At 40.4% G+C, this 26,068-nt stretch overlaps 1 protein-coding gene across 1 annotated transcript in view; it reads left to right on the forward strand.

Moving 5' to 3' along the window:
* The window catches only part of SEMA3A (semaphorin 3A), a 303,398-nt gene that overhangs the window by 98,790 nt on the left and 178,540 nt on the right, over positions 1 to 26,068 (forward strand). Inside the window, exon 2 of the mRNA XM_067468901.1 lies at positions 10,485 to 10,642. Within this exon, the coding sequence (XP_067325002.1) occupies positions 10,485 to 10,642 (158 nt within the window). The remainder of the gene's footprint in view (positions 1 to 10,484; positions 10,643 to 26,068) is intronic.

Genomic DNA, 26,068 nt, shown 5'->3' on the forward strand with positions numbered 1-26,068 from the left:
TGACACCAGGTTGTTGTAGGTTTTTTCGGGCTATATGGCCATGTTCTAGAGGCATTCTCTCCTGATGTTTCACCTGCATCTATGGCAAGCAAGTGAAACGTCAGGAGTGAATGCCTCTAGAACATGACCATATAGCCTGAAAAAACCTACAACAAGACAGTGATTCCGGCCATGAAAGCCTTGGACAATTTGACACCACTTTAACTGCCACAGCTAGTAGGCTCATTTTTCTGAAAACTTAAAAAAATCTCCATGAATCAGCAGATGTATTAGTATTTCTGCAAGTTGTGGAGAATGATCCTCTGTTATCTTGTGTCACTAGCAAAAGAGTATTGGGCTTTAGGGCTTCAAGGGAGTAGCCTTGTGCCTCGTGCCTCCATGCCTTGTGTTCTTGTCTTTGGGAGATTGCAGTCTGCTTTGCTCTTGTCCACTTTGAGGAACTTTGGGTTAGTCCCAACTTAACAGCATTTTTTAGTTAAGGGCAATTGTTCGGCCAGGGTTTTTTTAAAAAAACGTATATGCCGCCACTCCCCTGGGGCTCGGAGCGGCTTACAAGAATAGCTAAAATCTAACAAAATTTAAAAGCAATTTAAAACAATTTAAAGACAACAGTATCAAACATTAAAAACCTGTCGAAACAGGTATGTCTAACATGCCCTGCGGAAAGCTGGTAAGTCCCGCAGGGCACAGACTTCAGGTGGCAGAGCATTCCAGACTGATGGCGCCACTGCTGTGAAGGCTCTGCGTCTGGTTGCCGTTAGACGCAAGGTCTTGACACTGGGGACTTCCAATAGATTTTGGTCCTCAGAACGGAGAGATCTCTGGGGTTGGTAGGGGGTGAGGCGGTCCCTCAGATACATTGGCCCCAGACCATGCAAGGCCTTAAAGGTGAGTACCATCACTTTGAAAGTGATCCGGTGCTCAATTGGTAACCAATGCAGCTGTAGTAAGATTGGTGTTATGTGGAATCTCATTGGAATTCCCGCAAGAAGCCGAGCAGCTGCATTTTGTACCAACATGAGCTTCCGGATCACCGACAGAGGAAGGCCAATGTAGAGGGCATTACAGTAGTCCAGTCTTGAGATGACCGTGGCCTGGATCACCATAGCTAGGTCGTCCCTGGACAGGTAGGGGGCCAGCCGTCTAGCCTGCCGCAGGTGAAAGAAGGCGGTTCTGCTCACGGCGGAGACCTGGGCCTCCATTGTCAGCAGAGGCTCCAAAAGGACTCCCAGACTCTTTACCAATGATGACGGGCATAGCGCCTCGCCATCCAGGGTGGGCAGATGGATGTCCCCACTGCCCGGTCCACCCAGCCATAGGATCTCCATCTTTGCTGGATTCACCCTCAACCTGCTGGCACACAGCCATCCAGTAACGGCCTCGAGGCACTGATGGAAACAATCGGGTACAGAGTCCGGTTGGCCTTCCATCTTCAGCACCAGCTGAGTGTCATTGGCGTACTGATAACACTTAAGCCCAAAACCTCGAACCAGCTGAGCAAGTGGTCGCATATAGATGTTAAACAACAGAGGGGAGAGAATGGCCCCCTGAGGAACCCCACAAGATAGAGGGGACCTCTCAGAGACCAGGCCTCCCCTCTCCACTCACTGTCCATGGTTGTGAAGAAAGGAGGACAGCCAGTTTAAAGCTGTCCCCCTGACTCCAGCAACAGCAAGGCGGTGGGTCAAGAGATTGTGGTCGACTGTGTCAAAGGCTGCTGTGAGATCCAATAACACAATATGACATATGAGCAGTGTTTTAAGAGCTAGAGCCAGAAGGAGTGCTTGTGCCAGAATACAGGGCTTCTGTGCCTTGTGCTGCCATGCCTTGTGCTCTTGTCCACTTTGGGAGATTGCTGTCCGCTCTGCTCTCATCCACTTTGAGGCATTTGAGTTTGTTAATTATGTGTGGTTTTTATTCCTAGCATGTTTGGCTTTGTGATGAGAGAGAGGGAGAGAGAGAGCAGGAGAGGGATGGAAGCTGGAATGAGTACTGTATGAAGAAAATTATTCTTCTGCCTCTTCGCTTTGTGATTTGTGCTTGTTTGCCATAACTTTGTGCTTCTACCATTTTAAAATTATCTTTCTGTGTTTATTGTTCCATGTGAATAAGAATGTATACATTATTTGTTAATTATAAAGTACATTTTTAGTTAAAAACACATAAAAATGGGGACAGAGTGGGTTTGGGTTGCCAGAACGGATCAATTGCATTTCAATGGGGAAAAATTGCTTTGAGATAACAGCAATTTGAGTTAAGAGCTTGGTCATTAAGTGACTTAAGCTCTTAAGCAGGGGCGGCTCGTCCATTACATGAAGTAAGCGGTTGCAGAACACTTTTTTTGCCAGGGGCACAGAGCCGCCTCTGTAAATGCCCCTTGACTGCCACTTAAGGAGTGCCCCCTCAGCTCACAACAGTACTAGCAGTCCGGGGGGAGCCTCGGCTTTCTTGCCTCCCTGCCGGACGATCCTCTTCCCAAAGGGGCCAGGCCCTTGAGCCTCGCCTAGCCCCTTTCATTTCTGCTCCACCTGGCCACCGGGTGCACGAGCAGAGCCGGCGCTCAATCGTTCTCCGCGTTTGATCCCTTCCCCATGACCCCTTTCCTGATCCCCCGGCACTCCACCCGCCTCCTCTCCCCAATCCACCGGTGGGCCAAGGGGCGGAGCCGCCATGCCTGGCCTGCTTTGGGTCCGGAGGCATGTCTGAAGACCCCAGCGTGCACACCAAAAGTTGCCTCTTGTCCTGACTTGCTCTTCAGCCATTGGGACCAAGAAAGAGAGAGAGAGAGAGAGCCCCTCTGGCTGGAGGTATCTCCCACCTCTGCTCCCTCCTTTGTTTTTGCGCCTACCTTCAGGAAAGGTGGGCATCTCCACCCCTCTCTCTCTCTCGGTCCCAATAACTGAGGAGAAAATCAGGAGAAGAGGTGCACACGCCGGGGTCTTCAGGCATGCCTCCAGACCCAAAGCGGGCCAAGAAAGGGAGCAAATGTGGCAAGTGTAGTTACTGGGATGTATAGTTCACCTACAATCAAAGAGCATTCCGAACTCCACCAATAATGGAATTGAATCAAATATGGCACACAGAACTCCCACAACAAACAGAAAATATATCTCAGTGATTGGTTGGGGGGGGGGCACCAAAATACTGTTTGCTTACCATTGAAAATTACCTAGGGCCACCTCTGTTGGAAGGCCAAAACCATCAGGGGCCAAGTGTCAATAGGGGTGTACTTTATACATTTCTCATTCTATCAATGCAAGATTCACTCACTTGATGGAACCTTCAAACAAGTGACTTACTGACTGTATTATGATCCTTCCTGCTATTTCTGCATGTTGCACACTTGAAGATATCTATGTGCTGGAACAGCAAACCTTAGAAACAGACTTTCAAGTGTTAAAGCATTTAGTTTGGCTAAATATGTTCCCTGTTTGTGGCACAAAGTGATATTGTTTCTGCGGTAAATTTAAGACTCTTCTGATTTGCAACTGTTAACAGATGGTGTTTTGATCTTATACAGTTATGTGATTATATAAATTATTCTGTTTGTGTCTGGCCCTCATGAACATCTTTGGAAAGATTCCTTTTCAAGAAATATTAGCTAATCGTAATGCCAGCCTTTCTCAGCTTTGGGCCTCCACCATTCCTCCTGTTTACTGACCACGACTGCTTGGACTGATGGCAAATGTAGTTCAGGATTTCAGAAATGCTTAATATTCCATGTAACATCTATTAACCTATTAAGGTTCTGAAGAAGACTATCTTGGAAGTAAAAAAAATATTTTGGGGGTCATGATATTTGCAATATAGCAAACAGATATTGTAATGTATTGTCGAAGGCTTTCATGGCTGGAATCACTGGGTTGTTGTAGGTTTTCCGAGCTATATGGCCATGTTCTAGAGGCATTTTCTCCTGACGTTTCGTCTGCATCTATGGCAAGCATCCTCAGAGGTAGTGAGGTCTGTTGGAAGTAGGAAAATGGGTTTATATATCTGTGGAATGACCAGGGTGGGACAAAGGACTTTTGTCTGCTTGAGCTAGGTGTGAATCTTTCAACTGACCACCTTGATTAGCATTTAATGGCTTGGAAGTGCCTGGGGGAATCTTTTGTTGAGAGTGATTTGATGTGCCTGATTGTTTACTCTCTGTTGTTGTGCTGTTGCAATTTTTGAGTTTTTTTAATACTGGTAGCCAGATTTTGTTCATTTTCATGGTTTCTTCCTTTCTGTTGAAATTGTCCACATGCTTGTGGATTTCAGTGGCTTCTCTGTGTAGTCTGACATGGTGGTTGTGAGAGTGGTCCAGCCTTTCTGTGTTCTCAAATAATATGCTGTGTCCAGGTTGGTTCATCAGGTGCTCTGCTATGTATTTCCAAGCCATTAAATGCTAATCAAGGTGGTCAGTTGAAACATTCACACCTAGCTCCGGCAGACAAGAGTCCTTTGTCCCACCCTGGTCATTCCACAGATATATAAACCCTTTTTCCTAGTTCCAACAGACCTCACTACCTCTGAGGATGCTTGCCATAGACGCAGGCGAAACGTCAGGAGAAAATGCCTCTAGAACAAAGCCATATAGCCTGGAAAACCTACAACAACCCAGATTTTTTTTTATAATATTTTTTATTAAAGTTTTTGATAGCAGTACATCGACAGGTGTTAATCATTGGACTACTAAATTTAAATAAAATTTGGACTGGGTTGGGTTAGAAGGGTAGGGTAGGGGGGAGGCAGGGGAAGGGGGGGAGGTTTTTCTAATGGCCGGGGTAAGGGGAAGGGGGGTGTAGCGGAGCGGTGAGGGTATCTTCTATCCTATCTTATCAGGAAAGGGTAGGGGGAGGGGGGGAGGTAAGGAGTGTGGGCGGTAGAGGAAGTGGGACGTGATGTATGTTAGTATGCTTTGTGGTATACCTCAGATTTTCCTTTCCCCCCGTTAGTTGGTGAGTGTTCATGCATTCTTTCTGCTAATTTCTTCCTTCTTCTTGTTTTCTCTCTCTTTCTTCATTCCTGTCATTTTGTCTTCCCGTCCAAATAGTTCCTTATTGGAGACCAATCCGTAGTTTTTCTTCTTATCGTCTGTTTGGATAATAGGTGCTGCGTCAAACTGTCCATGTTCATTATGTCCATCAGCTTAAGTCTCCATTCATCTATCGTTGGGATGTCCTCATTTTTCCACTTACTTGCCAACACTAATCTCGCGGCGGTCGCCATATGGAAAAAGAGTTTATCTTTATTCTCCTCTATTTCAAAGTCTATAATTCCAAGTAGATAATATTGTGCTTTTTCCTCCATTCTTATTTCTAGTATTTCCTTCACGATGTCATGTATTTTCTTCCAAAAATTTTTTACTTTCTTACAAGTCCACCAAAGATGGAAAAAGGTGCCTTTGTTATCTTTACATTTCCAACATTTTTCTGTTGTGTTTTTATAAAATTTTGCCAGTTTAACAACCCAGATATTGTAATAATACTGTGTTGTATAATCAGGCCTCCACATTCACTAGGGTTAGTGGTGCAGAACCCACATGAAAGTGGAAAAAATGAATATAAATATTTGGGTTTTTTTATTTGTTTTTAAAGTGACATATCACCTCTCTAGAACCTCCAGTGTGCTTCTATGGTTAAGCTCCGACAGAAGTTGACCATAAAGTCATACTGGAAGACCTAAAGATTCCCAGAGATGCCATGTTAATCAATTCTACAAACGGTAACCCCTCCAATGTGGAGGGTCGACTGCATTTTCATTGTGTTCATTGTGTTTTCTACTCCCCGAAATCTGCATAGGATTGTACATATGGAGGACAATATTATCAATGCATACCCAGAAGTGTAACCTATTGAGTTTAGTGCTCCAGATTATCGGTCATATAATATACAAGACAATTTTTTGTGGTACAGGGATTCTTGAGTTCAGAACATACTTGTTTCATTTTGACAATGATCAAGGATCTGGAGAACAAGACCTATGAGGAGCAGCTTAAGGAGCTGGGCATGTTTAGCCTGAAGAAGAGAAGGCTGAGGGGAGATATGATAGCCATGTATAAATATGTGAGAGGAAGCCACAGGGAGGAGGGAGCAAGCTTGTTTTCTGCTTCTTTGGAGACTAGGACGCGGAACAATGCCTTCAAACTACAAGAGAGGAGATTCCATCTGAACATTTGGAAGAACTTCCTGACTGTGAGAGCCATTCAGCAGTGGAACTCTCTGCCCCGGAGTGTGGTGGAGGCTCCTTCTTTGGAAGCTTTTAAACAGAGGCTAGATGGCCATCTGTCAGGGGTGATTTGAATGCAATATTCCTGCTTCTTGGCAGGGGGTTGGACTGGATGACCCATGAGGTCTCTTCCAACTCTATGATTCTATGATTCTATGATTCTATGACATTGATTTGTATGCATTTTCATAATAAAGCATGGGGAAAGTTTTATTTTTAACGCTGAATAAGAAGCACCTGTAAATTTGTAAGTTATCTCAATACTCTGAAAAGGGGGGTCTGTAGTGAATGCTTTGTTGAGTATGAAAATTATGCCAATCAAGTTCTGGGCTAAAAGGAAAATCAAAAAACCCAACCAAAATCTTTTATTTGGCGGATTCTCTTTCTGTAATGTTTGTAAAAGAGTCCTACTGACTGCTGCATGGTTACCACAGAAAAGTCAGAGCAAAGAAGAAGAAAAATTGTTGAAAGCATGCAGCAAGGAGTGAAATGATCTTTAAACCATTATTGAAAACACAATTCCTTGTCTAATTGTTACAAGTGGTGGAATACAGTTAAAATCACTGTAAGAAAAATAACTGGGGAAAGCATGCAGAAATCAAGGGCATGATGAAGCAAACAGGTGGTTATTGTTTGTCCAAGTCATGCTCACAGCATGTCTCCATCCTTAAAATAAGCATGTCTACATCCTTCCTTGTAGAACATTGCTATTAATTCCACTGACTATATTAATTAATGTTCCTTTAATCAATCTGGGTTTTCTTTAAAGGTCGTCTCTCTGTACAAAAAATGTGTCCTTCCCCTAGTATTTCAACTATATTTTGGTGCTGCTTATGACCCCACAGAAAGAAACAATCAAGTTTGTATAACAATTGTGCTGAAACTAATTAAATCTCAGAGGAAGAAGATTAAATTTACATTGATTAAATCAGTGTCATTGCCATGCTCTTCACTTGCTCTTCATGGATGCTCTAGCAGTCACTGATTGTACTGTTATGCTACAAAGAAAAAAAATGAGAATCAACATGTCATTGGGAAAGGCATTAATGGAAAAAGATGTGGAACAGGCAGTCTCAGAGGTTGAGACTTTACCAACAATTGTCCATTCCATGGACCCTCTGAAGGTCCAACTTCTAAAAACAGAGGTCCTCAAACTTTTTAAACAGAGGGCCGGATCACAGTCCCTCAAACTGTTGGAGGGCCGGATTATAATTTTAAAATAATGAATGAATTCTTATGCACACTGCACATATCTTATTTGCAGTGCAAAAAAAAAAAAACCCCACACTTAAAATATAAATTTGGGGAAGCATCAGGTGAAGTGACCCCAAAGCTGTTTCGCCTGCTACCCCCCCTTCTCTTCCCTTCAGGATGAGGCCAGGCCCCATCCCGAAGGTAGGAGAAGAGCAGGCCAAGCCCAGGGAGGCAGCGGGCGAAGAGGCCCAAAGCTGCTTTACCCGCCGCCTCCCCCTCTTCTCCTCCCTTCAGGATGAGGCCAGGCCTCATACCGAAGGGAAGAAAAGAGCAGGCTGAGCTGAGAGAAGTGGCGGCCGAAGTGGGCCCAAAGCTGCTTTGCCCACCGCCTCCCCCTCTTCTCCTCCCTTCAGGATGAGGCCAGGCCTCATACCGAAGGGAGGAAAAGAGCAGGCTGAGCCGAGAGAGGTGGCGGCCGAAGTGGGCCCAAAGCTGCTTTGCCCACTGCCTCCCCCTCTTCTCCTCCCTTCTGGTTGAGGCCAGGCCCCATACCGAAGGCTGGAGAAGAGCAGGTTGGGCCCAGGGAGGTGGCGGGCACCCAGTGGGCCGGATAAATATCATTGGGGGGCCATGGCCAGCCTGCGGGCCCTAATTTGAGGACCCCAATCCTAAAACAATAAGTATACTAAAATGGAACTTAGCTGTAAAGGAGAAATTGATTTATTACACCAGACAAGGAAGGGAAGAAAAAGGCAATACCACATTTGATACAGATTGATTTCCTTTTATAGAGAACATGACCAATATATAGAACAATCAAAGATGCATGCCAGTAACACATGCCTATGGACAGAACTATTATGTTATCTACATTGAAAATTGGTAATAACTATCTCCCAAATTGTATTCCTGAATATCTTTTTCATCAATTTTCATATTGTTATCATCGTACATAGTTCTTTACAAGAAAATAAACAAGAAAAATGTTTTCTTACAGTATGTTTGTAGACCACCAGATCTTTCAATGTGTTTAACTGTCTTCTACACTATCAGTGGGTTTTGTTCTTAACAAAATTTATATTTTAAGGATATTCTAATATGTGTTAACATTTGTTCTGTGGCTGTGTTCGTACTAAGAAGTTGAAAGCCAATCTATCAGATCTTGTGATTTCTTGACTCCTTACCAGGTACTCCATTTCCTTGTTCCCATCCTTTTTCCCCCCAGGGCTGCTTCAAATGAAATAACTTTTGTATTGAATGAACATTTTGACAGAATAATTCATGCATTTTCATGTATGAAGGGAGGTATAATACTTGTAGGACCTTATCACACACACCTGAGAAAACACATTAGGCAACCCATTGTTTAAGGATGCTAGATGAGGACTAGATATTTAGTCATCTCATCTCACACGCTTGTTTCCTTTCCATATCTAACAAAATAATGTGTGTCAGTCTTATTATAGTAGAGGGATGGTTCCTCCCAACCCATTATATGTTCCTTTATGTCACTGTCTTTTTTTTTCTTTTTGTTTTTTTGGTGGCTCTTGAGCAACCAACCAAGTTTAAGACCTCTACCACAATGCAGAAATGTAAAAGAATCATTTTATTTCTACAGAGCTGCACAGTTCCAAAATTTTTACAAAAGTAAAAAAGGAGACAATAATGGGAAAGTGGAAAATGTTTATGGTTTTACTTATGATTTTTATGTGACTGTCACCATAAGATGGGGGTCCTAACACACTCTGAAAGCACTGAGTGTGTTAGGTACAGAGGATGAGATGCAGACGAGTCTACCCATCACACATTTTTAAAAATAGCATTTCTGACATGCACAGAGAAATTAAAGATGATTAAAGTTTATTGTTTCCAATTTTTCAAAAAGTACTCATGGTAGATTTTTTTGCCTACAAGTGCCTATGAGTGTTTGATGAAATGTATCTTGCATTCCCCATAGACACCAGTAGACAAATGCATCAGAGACTGGGTATAACTGTGTGTAATAAGGTCCCTAGAGAACATACAACTTGCAAGGGGAACTGACAGTGTGCAATGTTTATACACATAGTGAAGAAAATTTTACATTTTGGTTTTTCTTACTTTCTGATTGGGTTTAGAGGTACTGTGAATTAACTGTATGAAGTAGGGAGATGCTATAGATAAAGGGAGTCACTGTGTTAACCCTCTGTATTTTGTATTGTCGAAGGCTTTCATGGCTGGAATCAATAGGTTCTTGTGGGTTTTTTCGTGCTATATGGCCATGTTCTAGAGGCATTTTCTCCTGACATTTCGCCTGCATCTATGGCAAGCATCCTCAGAGGTAGTGAGGCCTGTTGGAACTAGGACAATGGAATGACTGTGGAATGACTGGGGTGGGGCCAAGAGCTCTTCTCTGCTGGAGCTAGGTGTGAATGTTTCAACTGACCACCTTCATGAGCATTTGAAGGCATGGCTGAGCCTGGGAGAATCTTTTGTTGAGAGGTGTTAAGCTGTGCTTGGTTGTTTCCTCTCTGCTGTTTTGCTGTTGTAATTTTTGAGTTTTTTAATACTGGTAGCCAGATTTTGTTCATTTTCATGGTCTCCTCCTTTCTGTTGAAATAGTCCACATGCTTGTGGATTGTCCTAGTTCCAACAGACCTCACTACCTCTGAGGATGCTTGCCATAGATGCAGGCGAAATGTCAGGAGAAAATGCCTCTAGAACATGGCCATATAGCCCGAAAAAAACCCACAAGAACCTCTGTATTTTGTTAGAAATTTTAAAAAGGTTGAATGAAGTCATTGATTTATTATGGCTGGGTTAAATCAAAACCAAACTAGTTATGATAATGGTCCAATTTATTATCACATCATCATTATTGTCATCAGTGGCAGTAGCATGGAAAAATACAAAATGACCATTAATGAAAACAAAAACAGCAATTTTAATGCAGAAGCAAGATTTATAGTTCAATGTAATATTCTAAGAAAAAAAACACGTCAATAATATCAACTTGGACATGCTGTTTGATGGTCTATCTGGGACCAAGGTCTTTGTTCATTCAACTATTAACTGGAAGTGTCTTGTCTTTCCTCTTACAGAAATGTATGAATCCAACAATATAGTCATGTTCGATGGATTGGTTAATAGTTCCACTTACCACACATTCCTTTTGGATGAGGAGCGGAGTAGACTCTACGTTGGAGCAAAGGATCACGTATTTTCTTTCAATCTAGGCAATATCAAGGAATATCAAAAGGTAGCTTTAACTACTTTTTAAATTCTTTAAATTCTTAGGTATATAGGCTGAGATGGCCCACATTTTAGGATATTAATTACTAGGCTTGGTTGATCAAGATAAAAATGGTTCTAAACTCGTTTCGTATGTAGGGGGCACTGGAGGTTCGATTTTTAAATTATTTACGAAATTTTCTTTAAAAAAAGATCGAAATTACCAGGAAATATGAATCGTTTCCTCTGTTTCGTTAATGGAAGGTGCCCTTCCCTCCCTCCAGAACCATTAAAATTTCGCAGTTTCCCTTCCTTCCCTTGTGGCAGAAAGGGAGAGGTGGGCGTGGCCAAGCACAGCCCCCAGCGACCTCCGAGCGAGGAGCGCTGTGCTTGGCCACGCCCACCTCTCCCTTGGACAGCTTGCCAGGGAAGAGAAAGAAAGGTGAGAGATTTTAAAAGTGTTGGTTTTTAAATCTCTCACCTTTCTTTCTCTTCCCTGGCAAGCCGTCCAAGGGAGAGGTGGGCGTGGCCAAGCACAGCGCTCCTTGGAGGCCTCGCCCCCAGCGACCTCCGAGATAGGAGCGCTGTGCTTGGCCATGCCCACCTCCTTCCTCTTTGCATCGGCGGCTTTGTGAGGTGGGCGCCAAGCTCTTCCGCATCGCAGCTTGTTGCCAGGGAGGTATTCACGCCCACCTCGCAAAGCCGCCGATGCAAAGAGGAAGTAGGTGGGCGTGGGTAAGAACAGCTATTCCTAAAGGCCACACCCCCAGCATTTACGATTCACTGATGGAAGTCATAAGGAAGATGGGGGCACGGCATCAATATGGCAAATACACTTCTGGGTTGCCAAAATGTGTCGATATCACTTCTAAAGGTAATTATTTAACGAATGAATAACGAATGAAGAAATTAATGAACTGGATCAACCAAGCCTATTAATTACTATAGTTCTTGTTGTGAGGGGAAACCTCTCTCTTCAATGTGGCCATGTCAGACTGTAGATTTGCTTGCATAATGCAATACCCATGTTTTAATTCTACGAAGGATGTTAAGCAGAATGTTTAGCCTTAATGACATGGAGAGTTGTTGGTGTCATTATTATGAAGACACATTCAGTCCCTTGACTCATCAAGTTTATTCTGAAATTTGGACACAAGTCTAGCAGTGAAGTAAGAACAAAGCCTACCTTTCTGGAATATATGGATTTTGTATAAAAATTTACTGCAGAGTTTAGCCAGGATATTATTTTGTTTCGGCATCGAATTGTGCCGACTATGTATACCGCCCTAAGTCGCCTTCGGGCTGAAATGGGCGGGATAGAAATAATGTAAATAAATAAATAAATAAATATTTGCTACAGAGCTAAGCTCGGGACCACATGAAATTGGATCCAAAGCATGTTAGTGACTTTTTAGCTCCAGTCACTTGCTCTGTTGATTCCAGCTTGGTTAAATCATGAATTATTTCATTTGGATTCAGTTCATAAATTGTCCCTGAGTAGAATAAGATTGTATGTTCCACAAAGACAACTATTCATCAGAGATTAGAAAATGGATTTATCTTTTTTTTTAAAAAAAATAAATTTTTATTGAGTTTTCGTGTATGTACAAAGAAGGTATGTCAGGGGATGTGGGGGGGGGGGAGAGGGGGGTTAGGGTTGGGGTTGGGGTGAGGGTGGGGAGGGGGAGGGGGTGTCGTGACTTCCCAAAAATCTTCCAGAAATCTTCATCTCGTATCGTCCTGTTGTCCTGCCAACCGTATTTCTTTTAGAGTTCATCATTTTTAAATGCAAGACAGATCTAGAAAATGGATTTATCAATCAGCAGCTACTTCTAGATGTTCTTTAGTTCTGCTGTAATAGCTTGTGCTTTTTAGTCTTCCAGGTTCATTTTTATAAAGTACATGAATTTCAGCTTACTACCTTACGGTGTATGATGGGACCTACTTGGTAAAAAGAGTGGATGATTATACTGGTAAAATATAGACCATTAAACTGATATGATTTAGCTAATGTAATTTCATTTATAATTAAATTTACCATGTTTTTGGATAGGTTCCCTTGAAAAAATGGAATCTCTCCATGAGTAGCATAGTTGGATTAAAGATGTTAAAAAGCCAACAAAACTCCTTGACATATATACCATAATTCTCTGTTTGTCATGAAAACTATGAGTGGTGCATTCACAATGAGTATGTTTTGGAATGAGACCAGTATAGACATGCCCTCTATTATTTCTGTTCAAAGACTCTAATTCCAATTTATTAGGTATGGAAAATTCATAGGTAAGGAATGGTTACATTGATGGAGACTGGATTCCTTTGTCCAATGCCTTGTGCATTTCAGATGAGACTGGATTGTTGTTTCAATGTTCATAGTTTTGAGCTTTTGTGTGCAAAGGTAATGGAAGTGACTTTTTGCCTGTGGTCCTTTTGCTGTAGATATGTCTCGGCTTGCACTTTCTAATAACAATGCATAGATTGCACTGTAAACTATGCGTGGCTAAGTGAAAGTAAGGGCTTAGTGGGACTTTCCCTTTATTGACTTATTTATTTTATGTCCCGTTTTAATCTCAACATGGGATCTGTGACAGCTTTTCAAAATGCTGAAGCAGGAATTTAAAAAGGATATTTAAAATTAAAATACAATTAAAGAAGTCATCATATAATATGGTGTTTAACTTTTAAAGTAGAGTGGAATCTATATAAATAAAAATGTAATGTTTGTTTGTGGTATTCACAGAACTCAAAAACTCCTGGACGAATTGGCACCAAATTTGGCAGCAAAACACATTCTTATCCAATCTATGTCTTCCAAACAAAAACATCTTTAAAAAGGAAGGGGAAATAGCTTTAACATCCCCCCACAAAAAAGTACCTAACCAAGCATGCGCAAAAGGCCCTCTCCCCAGCGCACGCAAGAAGACTGAGGCACCAACTGTTGAGGGAAAGGGACTGCCTCACCATGGAGTCCCTTTCCAAGCAGGAAGGCGGACTCCTCTTTCTTTTCGGGAGGGGAGAGATTCTGGAAAGGAAAGAGGGAGAGGCGGATGGTGGGGAGGATTGTGGAGGCAAGCACCAGCAGAGGATTGAAAGGGAAGTCTGGCTGCAGGAGTGGCTGCACACACCCCTCCCCCCATTCGGGACCGTTGGGTGAAGGGAGGATGCAAACTCCTTACAAACTGCCACAGAAGGAAGGGAGGAAGGAAGGAAGGGGAAGAAAGGAGAAAAGACAGGAAGAAAAGGACTGGTGAAGAGAAGGATATGAATGGATGGAAAGTTAGAAGGAAAGAAAGAGGAAGGAAAGGAAAGGAGGCAGGGATGGGAGAGGAAAGGAAGGAAGAGGAAGGAGAGAGGTACGGAGGAAGGAATGATTAATAATAATAATAATAATAATAATAATAATAATAATAATAAGCAGAGTCTCTGTGGCCATCTGTTAGGAGTGCTTGCATTCTGTTTTTCCCTTATGGCAGAGGGAGGTTGGACTGGATGGCCCTTGGAGGTCTCCCTACTCTAGGATTCTATTACTATTATTATTAAGAATATTATTAAGCAGAGTCTCCATGGCCATCTGTTAAGAGTGTTTGGATTGTGTTATTCCTTATGGCAGAGGGAGGTTCGACTGGATGGCCATTGGAGGTCTCCCTACTCTAGGATTCTATTACTATTATTATTAATAGTAATAGAGTCTCCATGACCATCTGTTAAGAGTGCCTCAATCCGTGGGTTATACCAAGTGAAAGGCTCCCTCCTGGGCACACAGAAAACTGGGCAACTTGGAAGGCGCTGAACAGACTGTGCTCTGGCACCACGAGATGCATAGCCAATCTTAAGAAATGGGGCTACAGGGTGGAATCCACGACATGCCAGTGTGGAGAGGAGCAAACCACTGACCACCTGCTGCAATGCAACCTGAGCCCTGCCACATGCACAATGGAGGACCTTCTTGCGGCAACACCAGAGGCACATTCAAGTGGCCAGCTATTGGTCAAAGGACATTTAATCAACTACCAAGCTTCAAACTTTGTGTTTTGTTTGTTTGGTTGTTAAAAAAATGCAATGCAACTGTTTGGTCTGCCCCTGACATGATAAATAACTGCTTTCAAGATGCAAGCTTTCTTCTCCTTGGATTTCTTTGAGGGCATCCCAGTTTTTCCAATTTCCTATTCCTGGACTGCAACTCCCAACAATCCACCAGACAGGTAGATTAAATAGAGATAGGTAGTTAGGTAGATAGATCAATCAGGAGGACTGCTAGGAATTGCAGTCCAAGAATAGGTAGAGAAGAAAGAACGGGGAGAAAGAGAAAGGGAAAGAAAAGGGGTGGAGGGAAGAGAAAGAGAAGGAAGGAGAGCAAGAGGGAGAGCAGGTTGGCCACAGCAATGTGTGGCGGTTACAGCTATTATATTTATATAAGCTTTGGATAGTAGGGCTGGGCGGTTTCGTTTCGTTAATTGGTAATTCGTTAATAATTCGTTAATTTTTTAATTACAAAACGATAACGAACCATTCTGGAGCAATTTTTTAAAAAAATGAATTTTTAAATACGTTTTGTAAATGCTTCGTATTTCGTTATTGTATTCATTTCGTTATTGTTTTGAGGTCGTTTCGTTATTATTTCCACATGTCTGGGGCAAGTTTTATGGTTGTTTTTTGTTTAATTAGTGAAAAAAAATTATAATATCACACCAACAGTCAACAACAGAGGGAGAGGGAAGCTTCAGAAGTTTTTGGAGGTTTTTTAGCGTATTTCACGGTTGCGTCCGCCATTAACGAATCGATTCGTTATTGTTTCGGAAATCGATTCGTTAATGTTTTGTAATTTTTTTCACATTTACGAAATTTCGTAAATATCGAACTTTTTAAAAGGAAAATTTTGTAATTATTTTAAATAACGAAACGCAAAAACCTCCAAAAAACGAATCGATTTTAGAAACAAATTTTTCCATTGTTACCCAGGCCTATTGGATAGCATCGGGAAGGGATAACCCTTCTGTGGTGTTTGTTTTACTCTTTATGTCCCTGTTCAAAAGATTTCACTTCTCTTTCCATCCCAGTGATCCCCATGATAACTCTTTCAAGAGTGAGTTTTCCTTCTGAGGCATAGGTTTCTCTCACTTCTGGTTATCTCATTTGTAAGCTGGATGTTTGTAAGTCGAGGACTGCCTGTATATCCAGCTCCTATTGTTTTCATTAAGGCTCATGCTCAATTAAATGTGTGTAGCATTATTAACTTAAGAGTAGTAGCTGCCGTCTGCTTCCTTAGATTTAAAATAGCTAATTTTGGACAACCTGTTTTATAGTTAAGCACAATCAGATTAATCAAAATGGCTGCTTCCATAAAAATTCTTTGAATGCTGATTTTATTCTCCCTTCCATGGAACTAAATTCTTTCCTGCAGTATGTTCCTGCTATTAATAAAACATAATAGATAGGACACTAATAGCCGACTGACAGATTGATAAAAGCTTTTTACTTATGATGGAAGTCATGGTTTCACATGAAGATGCAGACTCATATCCGATGTTGATGCACATTTTAGCAATGCGCCTAAGTAGATATGTTTTTTTAACCTAAAGAAAGCCGCCCAGAATTTAATGTGTTCTTATAACACTCACTTAAGCTAGCATATGTGCATCTCTGTGTGTGTGTGTGTGTGTTTAATCATGTGTATGCATGAAACAAATAGGGAAATCATGGAGTCTGCATTCAGTCTGTGCACTATACCAGTGTGACTATTTATCTGATGGCAAAAGGAAGGATTTATGGGCACAGTAGCTATAAAGAAAGTAAGATAATGAGAGGAAAGGATATTCAGAGATATTTTCCTCCCCAAGACTACACTCATAGGATTCTAGTCCTAATCTATACATGAATTCTTGTGTGCTTTCAAGTTGTTTCTGACTTACGGCAACTCTAAGTCAACTATCACAAGGTTTTCTTGACAAAGATTTGTTCAGATGACAATTGCCCTTGTTTCCTTTGAGAATATGGATTGCCCACAGTTAGTGAATTTCCATGATTGAGTAGGAATTCAAACTTATAGGGTGCTTCTACAATGTAGAATTAATGTAGTTTAACACCACTTGGACTGCCATGGCTCCATGCTATGAAATCATTGGTGTTGTAGTTTTACAATGTCTACAACTTTCTTGAAGTGACTGGACTGACCTTGAAGGAGCTGGGGGTGGTGACGGCCGACAGGGAGCTCTGGCGTGGGCTGGTCCATGAAGTCATGAAGAGTCGGAGACGACTGAACGAATGAACAACAACAACACAGCTTTCTCTGCCAAAGAGTGTTGGTGCCTTACCAAACTTCTATGCCCTTAAGCCATGGCAGTCAAAATGTTGTCAAACTGCATTCATTTTACAGTATAGACAATAGACATATCACTAGTTCAACAGTCAAACCACTACCCAGTACTGAATTACAAAAAGATAATTTAATTCTTTTTAATGTTTCTTTGGGTTGACTCCCATTTAGGGCTATCTTACCATAAGGTGTTCTTGGTTATATTTATTCAAAATAATTTTGCAATTGCCTTCCCTTGTGGCTCAGACTATTTATTTATTTATTTACAGCTTTTATATTCCGCCCTTCTCACCCCGCAGGGGACTCAGGGCGGATTACAGTGTACACATATATGGCAAACATTCAATGCCAATTTTTGACATACAAACATATACAGACATAGACAGAGGCTATTTAACTTTTTCTGGCCGCCAGGGGAGCTGTCGCTTTCATTGTCCATCTGCGATGCTGATGATGTACTTCTGCATTCCCCACATGCTTCCCCGCTGGAATGCTTTGCTGGAGTCTTCTTAATGGCCTCTTAAATCAATTAATCTAGCCTCCCCACACTTTAAGGTGGTACCTAATTTTCCTACTTGACAGATGCAACTGTCTTTCGGGTTGACAACAGGCTACACACAATTGGTTGGAAACCCACTCCAACCTGGGCTGGCTTCGAACTCATGACCTTTTGGTCAGAGTGATCTTAATGCAGTTGACACTCAGCCAGCTGTGCCACAATCTGAAATATTTAAGGTCAACCAGGTGTTCTCATGAATTAATATTGGGATTGAAACCTTGTCTCCTGGAGTTCTAATCCAACACTCAGTTGAACCACACCAGGTCTGAACTGGATTCCCAATATAGTTCTGATCACTGAAAACTATCTCTGACTTAGTGTAAATCTCTCGCTTATTTGACATCATTTAAAGATGACAATGAGCACTTTAGTATTTCCCTGTGAATGAAGAGAGAATAGTCATTTGTATTCTCCAAGGATCCAGATGAAAACAAAGCTGGTTATTTCCTATTCTCTTCAACAACCATAAATTAAAATGGGCTATTTGTTTTGATGCTGTGAGAATCTTAGTATAAAGAAGAAAAACATCTGGAATTTTCATTTTTAAAAAAGAATGATCCCATGTAGGAACAAAATCTTATGAGCTGTGTGAACTTTTGAATAGTTTACACATGGACTGTGAGCAATACAAAATCATCAGTGGTGCTTGGTGACAATGAAACAGATTCTTGAAGCAGGTTTACATATGGGATTAAATCTAATGCAAGATTCTGGAAAGATTCTGATTTGGGTTTCTTGGACAAATGTTGGAAAAAGGATCCTGATCTACTAGTAGATTTGAATTCACTTAGCAGGAATCCATTTCTATGCATACCTACTAGGCTTGGGCGGTTTCGTTCATTAATTTCGTAATTCGTTATTAATTCGTATTTAAATTAGCTTACGATCCAATATTGAGCCATGCAGGAATAGTGTGAAGAGTAAATTAGATTCGAAACAATTTTTTCAATTTATTTCATAATTATTTTGTAATTATTTTGTAATTATTTTGTAATTATTTCATAATTATTTCGTAATTATTTGGAGGTTTTTTTAGCATATTGCGCAATCGCGTCCGCCATTAACGAATCGATTCGTAATTTTACAAAATTTCGTATATTTCAAAAATTTTAAAAGGAAAATTTCAGAATTATTAAAAAAAACGAAACACAAGGGCCCAAGTCTAATACCTACAATTAATTTAATTCAGGATCTTGTTTTCAGTAGTTGCAAATTGTTATGTACAAACTTGGACCCAAATCCAGTTTCTAGTTCAAACTAGAATAAACCTACCGAATTAAATACTGGATGGCAAGTCAACATTTTTTAAAAGAAAATCCAATGGGTTTAATGGATGTCAAATTAGGGGTGTGCAATTTGGGTAAACTCCATGACATTTTTGGTGTCCGATTTCCAGTTGCTCCCGTTCCATTTTTTTGGGAGCTGTCCAAATTCAGGAGGGCAAAATGCTATTTATGGAATCCTCCAACTGGAAGATCCATTTTTGCACAGGGAACATCTGGACCATTGGTGGCAATGGGGGAACTTCTGAGGTTCCTCTTTCTGGCTATCAGAATGAAAATGGCCACACTTGGAGGATAACCTACCACTGCAAGCTCCCCAAGTTTCAGAACATTTGGTTCATCCACTGATTTTTAGGAAATTCTTAAAGCTTCTAGAAATAAAATCTCCTTTTTTTAAAAAAAGTTCCAAAAGTTATCAATGCTTTGGAATTTCTCCACAGTGACAGTACAGGAGCAGCAGCAGGGCACCATTTCTGCCAACTGTCATAAAGATCCATACATCCCACAATTTATTGGAAATTTTCAGTGTTATTGTTATATATTTCTAGTTATTACTTTTTTATATTGGGGGATAGGTTCAACCTTCTTGTGTAAGAGAAGGAGCACACATAAAGAAGCCACAAGTAAAAAGAAGAGAGTCAAATAAGTGAACAAAAAATTACAAGGGCTTTTAGAATTATTTATTTAAGGAATTGTTTGGACATTGGGGAGGAAAGCTACTAGAGTGGTGCAGGACAGGCCCATAGCCAGTATTTCGATTCGGGGGGGGGGGGGGGCTGAGTTTGTTTCGGGGGGGACTGAGTCCAAGTGAAAGAGGGTCTACCCTAGCAAACCTTTTGTATTGTTACCCCAATACCCCCATGCATATGGGATATATTGAGTAGGGTGATCAGATCATGATATGAATAAACATAACAGTTTAAATAATGTACCAGTAAGGCCTTCTCACGGACCACCATGAGAATTTGGGGGGGGGGGTCTGAAGCCCCCCAAGCCCCCCCCCCCCCCAGCTACATGCCTGGTGCAGGAGTACACACAAGCCAGAGGGAATACAAACATGTGCATGCACACAAACAGACACCTAGGTGAACTGGGGCAAGCATACACACAAGCTAGAAGGTCGAGCAGCCCCATCTCTTCCAGTTTTTAGAAAAAAAAATTAAAGACCTGGCTCTGTACACAATCATTTGAAGAATAAGTTATCATGGAATTCGACACAGTCTGAATATGAGCAAGGATGAATGGAATCATGCACTTTATATTTTTAATCTATTTATTGTTCTATGTGTTTTATTTGTTCAACTGTTTTAACTGTTTTTAGTTGGCAGGATATTTCTATTGTTATGTTTTCAAGTGGCATTGAATCTTGCCGGAGTTGAAGCCACCTTGAGTCCCCTATGGGGTGAGAAAGGTGGAGTATTAATTAAATTAAATATTAAAACAAACAAATAATAATAAATAAAATGATTGGAATTGAGTCTGAAAGCAAGTGATCCTAAGCAGCAATGGCACTGAGCTAGCTAGCACACAATCTCTCTCTCTCTCTCTAAAAAGTACACTACAGGAAAATGAACGAGCTCCTCCAGCTTGACAAAAAGACATGTGATCCACTTTCTTGCTCTGATTGATTTGGGAAAGGCTGGGGGGGGGGGGGGGGATGGGACGACTAATGTGCATGGTTGCTATCACGGCACAGCCGAAAGAAACCAAAAGCAGCCATTTTGGCAACCATGTGCCCTGTTTCAGCCCTAGATTGGAGACTTGTCACCTGCCTTATTTCCAGACATTTGGCTGCCAGATCTGCCAAATGTCCCAGATCCCATTTGAAAAAAAAAGCACCATGTACACCCCTAATGTCAATTATGTTTAGATGTTGGAAACCTGCAACCAAAGCAGAACCAACCACTGATTCCAGGGTTCTCTGAGTGATGTAATGGCTTAAGTGTTAGATTATGACATCAGAGACCAGAGTTTGAATCTCTGGATGACCTTTGGTCTCGGGGGAAGGCAAAGACAAACCACTCTGAGTAAATCCTGCCAAAAATAATGCAATGCCTTATAGTTGCCATAACTCAGAAATGGCTTGAAGGCACACAACAAATACTACAGACACACAACAAATACTATGGAATTATTGCATTTTATGTTAGCAAATGTGGCAAACTTTTGATATAGCTGTTTCAGGTTGTTCAGTCTTTGTAAAACTATGTAAATCTGTGACTTTCTATCTTTAGGTTCCTCCAGACTAGTGATTTCTTTTAATTCTAAAAAAAATCAAAATGTTCATGTCACATTTTGCCTCTTCTTCTCACTTCTTGATCTTCCTTCCTGCCTTATTTCCTTCCATCCTTCTGTCTTTCTAGAAATAAAAGGGCAATATTGAAGAGAAGGTCAATGAGGGAAAATCAATAAAATCTTTCATCACTGCCATTCAAATTCTCACCTGTTCCCTCTTTGCCTTCCCTTTTCTATTGCTCTATTTATTATTTCAATTGTTTCGGACTTTCTGTAGACCATTAGCACAAAAGCTGTAGGTCTCTAGTCTCCAAACGATCGCTATACACACACACTAATGAGAACTCAAGTGGAAAAAAGGTTCTAGTGATATATGTCTATTTTCTCTCTTTCCTATTCTTACACTTTTAATAATTTTAAACATTTAGTACTAAAACTTTGGAAAACATATGAAAAAATTAAGAATATGATAAGGTGCAAAACTTAGAAAGAGAAGATGCTATTGGAAAATTCCTCCCCTTATCAGATTCAAAAGATTTGATTTTCTAGTTTGGACTTTATTCCTTTGGCGCTTTGACAGAACGGAAAGATTTTAAAAAAAATTTAAAGAAATTTGGAGAAGAGGGAAATAGAATGGAAATGAGGAAGGGACAAGCGAATTAAAACACCATTTAAATGGTCACCACTTAAATTGATGCCCAAATTAATTAGATTTTTGATAAAAACTGAAAACCACATTAGGAAATGCAACAAAGAAGGAGATATAACAAAGCATAGCATCAATAAACATTCTCTGAATTGAAACCATCGACAATAACTGGCAACAGGTGCTAGCATCTCTTGATGTATATGCCCCTTCTAGGAGAGCCAATTGTGTGCTATTCTTATTCTTATTCTTATTATCTTTATTTGTACCCCACTAGCATCTCCCAAAGGACTCGACACGGCTTACAAAGGGCAAGGCCTCAACAAAACAATAACATAACAATACAATTCAAAGCAAATCAAAACATTAAAGCAATAACAGTTAAAACAACAAAACAATACACCGTAACACAATAAAAACAGGGCCGGGCCAAGTAATGGGTACAGATTAAAAAGTGCTGAATGTAACAGGTGGTCTACCGGATTTCAAGGTGTACATTTGCCTGCCAACCCCCAAAATAAGATACACACACAATGATATGGAGTAAACTAGGGCAACTTTATTGAATGTTACCTATTTAAACCTGGAAACTTGTATTTCAACCAAACCTGAAGTGACCTAAGATTTTGGTGAGAAATAGTCGAGGTAGTGTTCCTTCCCATCCTATTCCTTGGCTGCAATTGGGCGAAACACCAGGTCTCTGGGTGAAATAATCCTGGATGACCTTGCATAGCAACATAACGACCATACTGCCCCAAGGAATTAGAGGTCAGAATATCTCATTTTTAGTCATTTGCGTACACCCCCACCTGGCTCTAAGAACTACCAGTGAGGGTTTCCGTTTATGACCTAAACAAAGGTTGTATTGGTATGTGCCAAAATGTATTTTCTTTTATAATTTTGCCATTGCCTATTTAACCGCCCAACAATTCCAATTTGCCTTTTAACAGTATAGGGTAGGTGGGAAAAACAACCCTAGAACATAAGGGGGGAAATTCCTACCCGGCCCGTATTGTCTACCTGAATTATACTGTTAGCGGTGGGAGGGTGGGTCGAAGTCTTCTTTCAGAATGGCAGCAGAGGGGGCGGAAGCATGTTAAATAGCTCCGCCCCCTCTGGAATGTAGATCCGGCCAGATCTACTTTCCAGGCCTCTCTCTCAGGGCAGGAGGCAAATTTCCTTCTCCGCCCTAGCTGTGCAGGGTCAGGGAAGTCCTGTTTTTTCCATGATGAAGAGTGAATCCAGCCTGTACAGAAGGAGTGAATAAGCTTGAGGGTAGAGGTTTATATGAGAATTGATTGAAGATGTGTAAACCTATTTATTAGGGCTGGGCGGTTTCGTTTCGTTAATTCATAATTCGTTAATAATTCATTAATTTTTTCAATTACAAAACGATAACGAACCATTCTGGAGCAATTATTAAAAAAATGAATTTTCAAAAACGTTTTGTAAATGCTTCGTATTTTGATATTGTATTCGTTTCGTTATTGTTTTGAGGTCGTTTCGTTATTATTTCCGCATGTCTGGGCCAGTTTTATGGTTTAATTAGTGAAAAAAAATTATAATATCACACCAACAGTCAACAACAGAGGGAGAGGGAAGCTTCAGAAGGTTTTGGAGGTTTTTTAGCGTATTTTGCGGTCGCGTCCGCCATTAATGAATCGATTCGTTATTGTTTCGGAAATCGATTCGTTAATTTTTTACCATTTACGAAATTTCGTAAATAGCGAACTTTTTAAAAGGAAAATTTTGTAATTATTTTAAATATCGAAACAAAAAAAAACCCCAAATACAAATCGATTTTAGATTTCCCGTTGTTACCCAGGCCTACTATTTATGCATGTATGTGTCCTTGATAGATTAAGGAAATGATATTGTTCCAGGCTAGTATTCATTCACTTTTGTCTGCCTCTTTGTTTACCAGTCTCAGTAATGTTTAAGTCAGCAAGAGAAACAAAAGCCAGTAAGAGAGTTATTTCTCATGAAAATGACAACCCGGCTTTGTTGGCTTGCATTGCTTTTTTCTTTCTATTCTAGCTACCAGGAATATTCAAACATGAGTGGTTTTGTAAAGAAAAAAATTGAAAAAAACAAACTTTATTATAAGCTCTTCCTTAAATTTGCCTCAATCTATCATATTTTTTTCCTAAGTAAAAATCCCTCTGCTTTATCAGCTAAAATGCTTTAAAACTAAGGTTACAATTCAGGCAGTTTGCCATTCATATTGCATTATCAAGGCTCCCAACTGAATGTTAGCCTGGCCATTATTGAAAATCATGTTTTATTCTATATGCAATTCTTAAAAGCTTTTTGAAAGACATGAATAATTCACTAAGAGGGTCTTTGGGCTTTTACTGTAGAAAATGAAATGGATGTTTCAGGATAACTAATAAATGAACACAATATGGGGTGTGATTGTGAATTTGTGTGCAATTGGTGGCAGCCAATGTGTTTTACCAAAAAGAAAAATAGGTTCCCCTGAAACTGTGGAGACCAAAATCCACTGATTGTGGTAATATGAAAATACCTAAATAAACTCAATGTATATATTACAAATACACATATCAAAAAACCCGCCACATTCACATTAAGTAGAAACAACTGGTTCTTCTCTTGAAGTATAAAACAAAGTCTTCATTTGAGAAAATGTCCTGTTCTTTATTACATATGAGTAGACGCCAGTCACATGAATTGACTCCAACCTGCAACCGGTTTCGACTCACAAGAGACTTCATCAGGCGTTGGATCTACAACCAACACATATCATGAATACACATATACAATTGAACAATTTGTTATAACAAGTTTGTAAGAATATATACAGACACTCTACTTACTCAAATTATCAAAAAAGCTCATATTTTGAGGTGAGAAATTCACCAACAGTCTTCTGGAGGGGTGGATCCTAAGGGAACATAGTGGCTAAAGGTACATTGTGACATGAATTATAAACCATACATAAAGAAATAATATCTATGAAACAAAAATAATATAATACTCACAGCTATTCTTTGTTGAGCAATATACCCTGCAAGGAGTTTTATTCTGTGGCGAGTATAGGATCAAAATAACTCAACCCATTACTACTACAGCAAGTCCATTGGTCAGGTGATAGTGACATCATTATCAGTTCAGAATACATTGGGGGTAAAACCTACTCTGATATAAAAAGCAGTCATATGAATTGGTGTTGTTTAACCCTTTTGGATGTTCTGTTTGCAGGGTAAAGATCCAGAAGGATTCCCGTTGTAAAAGTTTAGTTTGGAAGTCAGTGTCTCCTGGTGGAGTAACCACCTCTAAAATCTGTACTTGAAATGATTCAGGGCTGTGATTCAGGTCCACAAAATGCTTATACAGAATGGAATCAGTAGAATGTTTCCTGATTTTACTTTTGTGCTCAATGATCCTGAGCTTGACTTCTCTGCTTGTTTGACCAATGTAAATAAGTGAGCAGGGATAGGTGATGGCATATATTACACCTTCAGTGGAGCAGGTAGCAAAGTGATTGATTCTATACTGAGTTTTAGTGTGCTGGTTCTGAAAGAACTTAGTTTGTACAAACTGTGAACATATAGAACAGTGATGACAAGCATAGTTTCCTATTAGAATAGGTTTAGAGATCACTGGCTTAGGGTTTGTATCTGAGTGAATCAAAATATCCCTGATGTTTTGTGTTCTCCTATGAGCAATGAGGGGTCTCTCTCACAACCTGGTACATCTCTCACCAAGTTCCAGTACCTTTTCACTGTTTTTATAGTGTGTTGGTGAAAGTGAGAGGCCATACTACTCTGTTGTCCCTTGGTTTGATCTTATCCTCTAGTATAGCAGATCTTGGAACACTGGAAGCTTTAGTACTAGCCTTATGAATCACATATTCAGGATAGCCTTTGTCTCTAAACTGATTTTGCAGTATTTCCTTGTTATGTTTGAAGTCCTGTAGTAAGGTGCAGTTACATTTGATTCTTAGCATCTGTGCGTATGGTAGATTATTTTTGAGGGGTATGCTGTGATAACTATTGTAATGCAGAAATGCATTTCTGTCTGAGGGTTTGCAATAATTGTTAACTAGCAGCTTGTTGTTGTCTTTCATTACTTTTACATCCAGATATTAGGCTTGGGTAACCACGGAAAAAAATGGTTCTAAACTCGTTTCGTTTTTAGGGGGGCCCTTGCGTTTCGTTTTTTTTTTTAAAGAATTCCAAAATTTTCCTTTAAAAAAGTTCAAAATATACGAAATTTCGTAAAATTACGAATCGATTCGTTAATGGCGGACGCAATTGCGCAATATGCTAAAAATCCCTCCAAATGGGACAGGGGGAACTTCTGAAGCTTCCCTCTCCCTCTGTTGTTGACTGTTGGTGTGATAATTTATTTTTTATCACTGATAAAACAAACAACAACTATAAAACTTGCACAAG

The sequence above is a fragment of the Anolis sagrei genome, chromosome 5 (assembly GCF_037176765.1).
Source record: "Anolis sagrei isolate rAnoSag1 chromosome 5, rAnoSag1.mat, whole genome shotgun sequence".
Classification (NCBI taxonomy): domain Eukaryota; kingdom Metazoa; phylum Chordata; class Lepidosauria; order Squamata; family Dactyloidae; genus Anolis; species Anolis sagrei.